The 9,615-nt window shown below is 43.5% G+C and overlaps 1 protein-coding gene and 1 long non-coding RNA gene across 2 annotated transcripts in view; one reads left to right on the top strand and one right to left on the bottom strand.

The window, feature by feature from the left end:
* Positions 1 to 1,583, bottom strand: part of RSL1D1 (ribosomal L1 domain containing 1) — a 12,585-nt gene extending 11,002 nt beyond the window's left edge. The window contains 2 exon segments of the mRNA XM_008591766.1: positions 593 to 732; positions 1,459 to 1,583. Coding sequence (XP_008589988.1) covers positions 593 to 732; positions 1,459 to 1,563 — 245 coding nt within the window. The 5' untranslated portion in view covers positions 1,564 to 1,583.
* Positions 1,584 to 1,732: 149 nt separating this feature from the next.
* LOC103607249 lies at positions 1,733 to 3,867 on the top strand. Its single transcript, XR_551954.1, has 2 exons — positions 1,733 to 2,165; positions 3,619 to 3,867. It is a non-coding gene; the product is annotated as an uncharacterized LOC103607249 (long non-coding RNA).
* The last annotated feature ends 5,748 nt before the right edge of the window (positions 3,868 to 9,615 follow it).

The following is a 9,615-nucleotide window of genomic DNA, read 5'->3' on the forward strand; positions in this document are numbered from 1 at the left end:
TTTCGCGTCCGGCGTCGGGCCGCACCCCCCAGTATTCCGTCTTTACCGGACCGGGACCGGGACCGGCAACGGGATCGCAACCCTTGGTGTTGCTCCCACACCTCGCTCAGCCAGTGAGCAGGAACCGGTCTGTATGTGGGATCCGAACCCTCGGCAGGAGCGCCACCGCGCTCTCAAGCAGCGCACTGTAGCAGTGCGCCACCGGGCCGGCCCATTGGTCAAGTTTTTAACAGTCCCTGTAAAGAATAAGTTTGGGTTCTCAGAAGTTTTAGCTTGATGTGGAAAAAATAACGGATTGTACTAAAAAATAAAAGTTGTTTAATTTATTCTACTTTTCTCTCAATCACTAGGTTTTCTTCAATTCTACAGACCTATTAGATTAACTGTCCAAAAAGTCCCCCAGAAAACTGGTGAAACTTTAAAAAATTTTAGCCTGTCTGAATTTCTATAGCTCTTTTAGGCACAGTTTTATTGCATCTCAGATTTTTATTCTGAATTTGCAGTTTCTATTAGATACTAAGGCGTACTTGTTAAAGTTACACAGAAAGAACAAGCAGACAAAAATAGCAAACGTAGAAAATCAGAAACTTACAATGTGGTCCTCAGTTCTTTACTTGGAATTGTCCATAATACCACCATTAAAAATAAATTTTCATTCTCATTCAAAAGCAATCCATTATCGTTTTTCCTGGACTTGGAATGTGCCAAAAGAGCTTCCACTGCCTTTCTAATCTGTAAAGTGGAGATGCAAAAGAAAGTTAAATATTTCTCAATCTAATTTAGGAGTTGCCCCCTCTTCAGGCTCCCCCCCCCCCGCAACTTCTATTTTAATAGGCAACCTCCACAATCGTATCCATTAGTATTCTGCAACTTGGAGGAACAGAAGAACACATCAAAAAGGTCCAAAGGTATCCGCTTCTAGCACTCGTGTGCAGAAAGGCGCCTCTTCTACATAAGAGGCTGGGCCAGACGGAATCAAGTTTCTCTTGCTCTCAAAGATGAAGACAGTGATACCAGGAAAAGCGCGAAACAAACCGCAACAAGCATTATTGAGTACTCACTACGAGCCAGGCCCCTGGCCAAAGCGTTTATGTGCATTACTTCCTGTGATCCTGGAGAACCCACGGCAGAAGGGCCCATTTTAAGTAAGAAGGTAACAGGCTTGCAAAGTTAAATGACTTGGCCGGGGCTAAGCGGTCGGGAAGCAAAGCCAGGTCAATCTCACCCCCAAACCCTAAGTTATACCTGCAATCCAATTCAAGAGAACCAAGCCGCAGGACTGGGGGAAGCAGGCGCCCCCCAGCGCACAAAAACGGACCGGCCAGCTGAGACGCACGCCAGCAAGCGACCCTCGCAGAGCGCAGGGGGCGTCCACGGAGGCGCGGTGCCCGCACCCCCGCGCCTCACGAGGGCCACGGCCACCCCGCTTACGAACCGCCCTTCCCAGGGGCCACTCGCCTGCTCTTTATCCACATGCTCCGGTGTGGTCGAGGCCGCGGGAGTCGACGTGGAGGTCGCAGTCGCGGCTGAGGTTGACTGCAGCTTGGACCCCGAGACCTCCATTTCGCCCTCTCCTCACGCAGACGCACGTGCGGAACCCCCCCAGCGGGTCCTTTGTGCGCACGCGCGAGCGAGGCTGGAGCCGGAAGTCAGGGGTGAGCACCGTGCGCGTGTACGTCATTTCCGGCAGAGCGCGGGATTCGGGCATCGCGCGTCTCGGCGTAGTGGAAGTGGGGGCGCAAGCAAACTGAGCTGGTCGTCCTCCCTGCTGAGTCTGTCTTGAGGCGTCCCTTCTCCTTCCGTGCTGTTCCCACTTTCCACGAGGCGCGGGGAGTAGCCTGGCGACGCCTCTCTCTCACTCTTACGCGAAAGAAATCGAGAAAGCGCCTGAGGCCGGAGAAGAACCTAGCGGGGTCCCCCGCTCTCTGTGGCCTCCGCCTTTGGGCAGGCCGCGCGGGGCCGTGGGAGGAGCGCGGAATCCTGGCTCCACCGCCCACATGCTGGATGACTTTGGGCGACGGCTCCCCCTCTCCCCACAGCTGGTGGGGATGCGGTGAAATACTAAGGCACAGGAAGCACCAGGCGCGTCGTTGTGCGGCGTGAGCGACCGAAGGCTGAGCCAGACCTATGTCTTAGGAGCTTGCGGTCTCCTAGACAGGCGGGAGGTAAGAACCTGTACAGAAAAGCCCGGAGGCTGGCTAACGGACCCATCGGGAATGGTAGGACGTCTCCCTCCCACCCCATCCATCTCTCCACAGGTAACCACTGTTACAGGTGTCTCCTGGAACCTTCCAGAGATGTTCTAGGTATGTTTAGGAAATGTTTCCCTCTTTTTCTCTTTGTGGATGTATGGATTTAAGTTTTATCTTTAAATACACACCCAGGAATAGTAGCCTAGTGTGTCCATTGTTTTTTTTTTGTTTGTTTGTTTTTTCCTTTTGTCTTTTTTCGTGACCGGCAACGGATCGCAACCCTCAGTGTCGCGCCCGCACCTCGCCCAGCCAGTGAGCTGCCGGTCTGTATGTGGGATCCGAACCCTCGGCGGGAGCCCCGCCGCACTTCCCAAGCGGCGCACTGTAGCAGTGCGCCACCGGGCTGGCCCCCCCCCCTTTTTTTTTTTCCATTTTTTCTTTTTTTTTTTCAATGTGTCCATTGTTTTTGCTCCTTGCTTTTCCCTCTTAATGTATCTTGGAGGATGTTCCAAGTCAGTCCATGAAGCTCTACCTCTTTTTTAACGGCTGTATGGCATTCCACCATGCAGCTCTACTACAGTTTATTTAGGAACTTTTTGAGGAACATTCAGGATGATTCGTCTTTTTGCAACTAGTTAGGTAAAGTTTTGAGAGATGACAGAATGAAGTAGGGGACTTTCCATGTCAGTTGTTTTCAAAAAGTGCTCCTAACATGAAAGGGTGTTCTGCTAATCTCTAATACCGGCCTTGTTTTTTCAACTTGTAGAGGAAATGTTTTTAAATCGTTGGTACCTGCCTCCACTCGTCTATTCTAGAATCTAATATAAGAGGAATTAGTTTTAGCACCATGTTATGAGTTGTTACATTGGGCTTCGTGTACTAACGTTTTCTAGTATTCTGAAAAGAGCGTTGGGACTGTCAGATATTCTGACCCGAATTCAAGTTTGAGAGCTGGACTTTTAAGGCAAGGAAACAGCATGAATTCAGGTGAAAGAGCACGGAGGTGTTGTTTGGAAGCAGTAAGTTGCTGGAGCAAGGATGCACAGAAAGGAGAAATAGGAGATGAGGCTAGAAAAGTAGGTTAAGGAATTAACTCGTTATCAAGTTGAGGGTTTATACTTTGGAGAAAGCATTAAGATACAGGGCTTTTGAACTGGTGGTAGGGAAGAGAAGGTGCTGATGAATTATACTTTAGGAAATTTGGTAATTTGGCTGTGGTATTGTGGTGGTTTTAAATATGTCCACAAATTCTTTGATACTTCTCCCGTCAAGTGATGGAGCTTCATTCCTCTCCTCTTGAGTGTGGGCTGGGCTTAAGTGTCTTGCTTCTATCAACTAGAATATAGCAGAAGTGATAGGATGTCACTTCTGAGATTAGGTTATAAATAGACTATGGTTTCCACTTTCGGTGTTCTTTTTCTCTCAGTATCTCCCATCCTCATCACTTGTGAGGCAGCCCTGGAGAGAGAAAAGCCAGCTGCCATATTGTGAGGATACTCAAGCAACCTGCCAGCAACCACAAGTGAACTTGTGAGTGGATTCTCTCCTAGTTGAATCTTGAGATAACTGCAAACTCGTGAGAGAACGTGAGCCAGAACTATCCAGCTATGCTGCTCTCAGACTCCTGACCCACAAAGGCTGAGATAATAAACGTTTGTTATCTTAAGCCATTAAATTTTGGGTAATTTGTTATCCATCAATAGATAACTAATAGAGATTTGTAGACCTCCTGCCTTCACTTAGAAGTCCTATTAGGACCTTACTCTCAACAAGTCCAACCATGAACTCATCATCTTCGCCTCAAACCTGCTCCTCCTCTTGTGTTTTCTGTGTCAGTTATTGGCACCATCAAGCCGAATATGGGAGTTATCCTTAACTTTCTTCCTCATCCCCAGATATAGTCAATGCTTAAGTCTCGTTTATTCCTTTTAAATATCTTTTGCATTTATCTAATTCTTTTTATCCCTGCCACCTTGTAGAGCAGGCCATCATCGTTTTTTTGTTTGTTTGTTTTTCTTTTCTTTCATAGATTACTGCAACAGGCTCTTGACTTGTCTTCCAGTCCCCAAATTTTGCATCTTATAGTCCATTCTCTGCTTCAGCTGGAGTGGTCTTTGTAAAATGCAAATCTGATCATCAGACCTGATCATGCTTAACCACTTTCATTGGAGTAACATTGTCATTTGCCTTATACATTTATATCCCAGTTTGCATCTGTTATCTGGTATCCTACCTAGTTTAGCATTTGTTCTGGAAAAAAGTGTCCCAGTTTGAAAAATAAATCATATGGTCACCCTCAACAGGCTAGGCACTCTTCATCTGGTCCCTCCCTTATAACCCCCCAACTTCATACCCTGCTACTCACACCTTCAGTCTTTAGGTCCTAGTTTCAGCTCTACAGTTTCCACTTGTCTTCATACCTTCCAACATGCTGGTACTTCCTGGAACATTACCACTTTCCCGTATCACCATCCCCCATCCTTACATGTATTATAACCCGTCCTTCTGATTTCTGCTTCAGGTTACTTCTTCTGGAAAATTCTAGCTTAGACTCTCCTCCTCTCCTGCCCCAAAACATTGGTAATTTTCCAACCATAATTTTCTCCCTGGTTTGAGGATAAGCTCTAAGAGGGAAGGGGAGAGCCAATTAATGGCAGGAAAACTATAAATGATATCTTCACCATTGTATTCTTATCACCTATATCTTATAAGACATAGTTAGCATTTCTTTATAATAGTCTGAAACAGGGCTTAGGAGGATGAGCATAGGAAACTATTGCAGTTTTCTAGGTATTAAGATCTGATAGTATGGTGAAAGCAGTGAAGACAAAGTACCTATAAGACTTGACCAAAACTTAGATATACAAGGAGAGAAATTCAGACTGCCCCCAAATTCTTGAACCTGAATAATTGGACAAATGGGTGGTATTATTAATAGAACTTTGGAAGGAGCAGCAGATTTGGAGGGAAAGATAAGGGATTTTTTTTCAGTATTTTGAGTTTGAGTTTCCAGTGGTACATCTAAGTGGGTCTGGAATGTGGAAGGAAGGAAATTTAGAAGTCATCTTTACAGATGTGATGGTTAAAGCTGTGGAAATAGATGAGATTGCAAAAAGAGGTGTAGAGAAAGAAAAGGGCTGTGAGGAAACCCTCAATTACATACCGGGAGGACAAAGTGACAAAAAAGAAATAGTTGGACGTGTAAAAGAAAACCCAAGAGGATACCATGTTCCAGAAGCCATGAAGAAGTGGAAATATTTGAGGATGTGTTTACACTGTCAAATACTGAAGAAAATGAGGAGAATACATAGTGATAAAAGGCCATTTTGGGGAGACAGGTCATGGTGACTTTATAAAAGCAATTTCAGTGTGAAAGGATTATGAGGAATGGGTGAGAAGGAAGAAAAAAGGAACATTGGTATATTTTTAATTTTTACCATTGGGGGAAATGAACTGAATAAAACTTTTGTGTCTCAGGCAGTTTGTTATATTAGCAATTCTTATAAATATTCAGGAGCTCCCGCGCCTCGCTCAGCCAGTGAGCGGGAACCGGTCTGCATGTGGGATCCGAACCCTCGGGCGGGAGCGCCGCCGCGCTTCCCAAGCAGCGCACCATCCAGTGCGCCACCGGGCTGGCCCCGGTATATTTTTAATTTTTACCATTGGGGGGAAATGAACTGAATAAAACTTTTGTGTCTCAGGCAGTTTGTTATATTAGCAATTCTTATAAATATTCAGGATAACATATATAATAGCACTTATTTATTACTATACACTTATTCATTACTATATATAGCATTTATTGAATTACTTGTTAGCATATTTGGTTTTCCCACAGGTTGAACCTCTGCAGGGTGGTGACTTCGTCTTACTCACTTTAAATCCATAGTCCCAATTCATATGTAGGTGCCTGTCCGAGTTTACAGTTTACCAGGGCAAAATAAGGTGTGGAAAGCAGGATGTGATAAATGCTGTGTAAGTGCTAAAAGGTGCTACATAGAAAGATGACTAAAAATTGAAAGAATAGCAGTAGCAAGAAGAATTCCACTCTAAAGTTAATGCTTCCCCATGCCATGGTAGTAACTATTTATTACTTTGTTTTCTCTAGTAGATTGAGTTCTTCAAGGGCCAGGGCTGGTTTAGTAATCTTTGTACATACACAGGGCCAGCTTGTCACATAGTGAGCAAATGCTGAATGTTAAAAGAAAGAATGAATCCCATCCTGCCTTCTTTTGGCTTTGCTCCTAACTTTCCTCCTCTTATTCTAATATCTTCATTATCTCCTTCTCTTTTGATAGCTAACTTTCTGATTCATATGTGCTCTTTTTAAGAGATAGTATTATGTTGCTCCTCTTTCCTTTTTTAAATTAAAAAAAAAAGTTTTTGTCCTTTTATAGTCAAGTGTCTTAAAGTGATTTCAGCTCCCCCAATCCCTTACAGTCTGGTTCTAATCACACTATTCCCTCTAAAGTCACCAGTGACCTGCTTTTAACCAAGTACAATAATCTTTTCTAAATTCTCATTCTTCCTGACCTTTTTTTTTTTTGAGACCAGCTGCACCACGCTCAGCCAGTGAGCTGGTGACCGGCCATCCCCATATAGGATCCGAACCCGCGGCGGGAGCACTGCTGCACTCCCAGAGCCGCACTCTCCCGAGTGCGCCACTGGCTCGGCCCTTCCTGACCTTTTATATTTGAAACCATTCTCATGATTCAGTGACATTTTCAAGGCATTTTATTCCAGCCTAAATTTCTATGTCTGCTATTTATTAAGACCTGAGTTAGCTATTACTGAGCATTAGTTTTAAATCTGGGCCATACATCTGCAGAAATGTACTCTTTTTTTCCCTCTGTGTCATAATATGTTATTTTATTTAACTTTTGGATTTATGCTGGAAAATATTTTTCTCCATAAATTAGTTCTTTAGAATGAACTAACCTGAAAAATTAATCCATATTATTTCATTATGTTTTACTCCAGTAGTGAGGGGAAGTATTTCATTCATGAATTAAATAACTTAAAATTCTTAAAATGCTATCAGTTCTACCTTTAAAAAAAAAAAAAACTATTCAAATTCAAGATACTATATGAGCACACACAAGATTAATATCTATGTAAACTAGGCAGACTCTACATATTAAATTATTTGTCTGTTCTTTATCCATTGAAAATAAAGTTTTGAAATCAACATAGTAATTGCTAGCCAAAATAAATGGCATAATACTTGTAACGGAATAATATAGTCATAATAGAGGAGATTAAGTATTAACTCGTCCTAAACCAAGTATAAGAATTTTTAAACATTATATGTAAAATAACATCTTGGAAAGAAATCAAAGTAATTAGAATGGACATTTCTAATAGAACAATTGCTAACTTTTATGGTATAATTTCTTTTATAGTAAACATACATTAAGTATCAGATGTTAAATGCATTTTGACATTTGAGTACCCAGGTCTCACTGAATACCATGAATACTATTAAGTTGTTTCTCTCAAAGAGTACTGAGATGTGTCTTTTTGAACTTCTTTTTTTTCTTTATAGTTGGACAGCCATGGGATCCGAACCCTTGACCTTGATGTCATCAGCACTGTGCTCTAACCAACTGAGCTAACTGGCCAGCCTCTTTGAACTTCTTGAAAAAAAAAATTTTTTTTTTCCTTTTTTTGTCTTTTTTCATGACCGGTAACGGGATCGCAACCCTCAGTAACGGGATCGCAACCCTCGGTAACGGGATCGCAACCCTCGGTGTCGCGCCCACACCGCGCTCAACCAGTGAGCGGACCGGTCTGTATATAGGATCCGAACCCTCGGTGGGAGCGCCGCTGCGCTCCCAAATGCCACACTCTACCGAGTGCACCACCAGGCTGGCCCTTGAAATTTTTTTAGTAGTTGCAAAATGTGCCCGCATAACAAAATGGTATTAACCATTTGCGAAGTAGTATATGATTTTAAGGATCTGATAAATAATAATACAACTACCTGCAAAGAATGTTTGAATATCTTGCTGGATAGTAAATAAGTTTAAGAAACTATACACTTGATAATGGAACTTAAATTCTAGTTACTTCCAAATAAGTATTTGCTAGAATTAACTAGTAAACCTAGAAAACTATTAGCTCTACCAAGTCAGAGTAGTTACAAATGGCAGAGTAACAAAAGAAATACCATATAGTCAATTATCCATGATATGTATTATTTAAAAGCAATTTTAAAATTTTATGTTACTGTCCTCAGAACACTCAGTGTATTCCTGGTAATGAAATCTGCTAGGTGATAACCTAGGCATAATGGAATCAAGTGGTGAAACAAGGTTGCTCAAATATGGAACGTGACATCTTAAGGAAGATATGAAGAATGTGGTCTTTTTGGTCAAAAATATCTGAGTCTGAATCCCAACTCCATGATTTATTAGTTAATCTCCCAAGCCTCAATGTCTTCACCCATAAAATGAAGCTAGTTCTCCATAGGACTTGCCAAGAGAATACATATATCCACATAGTGCCTGGTACCTATGTAATAGTACAAGTTTAGTTCTTCCTTCTGCCTTTTGCTGAGAACAATTTAATCATTTAAAATGGATTGGGGGCCGAGCCCGTGGCGCACTCAGGAGAGTGCGGCGCTGGGCCGCAGGTTCAGATCCTATATAGGGATGGCTGGTGCCCTCACTGGCTGAGTGCGGTGCGGCCGGTCTCAAAAAGGACAAAAAATAAATAAAATAAAATAAAATAAAATGGATTGGAAAATGAAACCATGCGTTTTATGGGCTAAAAGAGGGCAGGAGTGGGCCGGCCTGGTGGCGCACTGCAGAGTGCACCGCTTGGGAGCATGGCGGCGCTCCCGCTGAGGGTTTGGATCCCATGTGGAGACCGGTTCCCGCTCACTGGCTGAGCCAAAAAAAAGAGCAGCACCGAGGGTTGCGATCCCATTGCCGGTCCCCAGTACGGGCGTGACACCAAGGGTTGCGATCCCATTACCAGTCAGTAAAAAAAAAAAAAAAGACAAAAAGGGAAAAAAATAAATAAAAGAGGGCAGGAGGCAATGTACTTGCACTCAAACGGAATAAATGGCTGATTAGTCAAGAAATTGATATTAGGTTCTGATTTTTTTTGTAATGGCCAGGGAAGAGAAACAAAGGAACGATGAGATTATGAGAAAAAAATGTAAAGGTTTTCGGGCCAGCCCGGTGGCGCACTGCGCTAGTGCGCCGCTTGGGAAGCGTGGCGGCGCTCCCGCCGAGGGTTCGGATCCCACATACAGACCGGTTCCCGCTCACTGGCTGAGCGAGGCGCGGGGGCAACACCGAGGGTTGCGATTCCGTTGCCGGTCCCGGTCCGGTACGGGGGCGACACTGAGGGTTGCAATCCGTTGCCGGACACGGAAAAAAAAACCAAAAAAAAAAAAAAAAAAAAATGTAAAGGT

This window comes from Galeopterus variegatus, unplaced genomic scaffold, assembly GCF_000696425.1.
Source record: "Galeopterus variegatus unplaced genomic scaffold, G_variegatus-3.0.2 Scaffold150, whole genome shotgun sequence".
In the NCBI taxonomy this organism is placed as follows: Eukaryota; Metazoa; Chordata; class Mammalia; order Dermoptera; family Cynocephalidae; genus Galeopterus; species Galeopterus variegatus.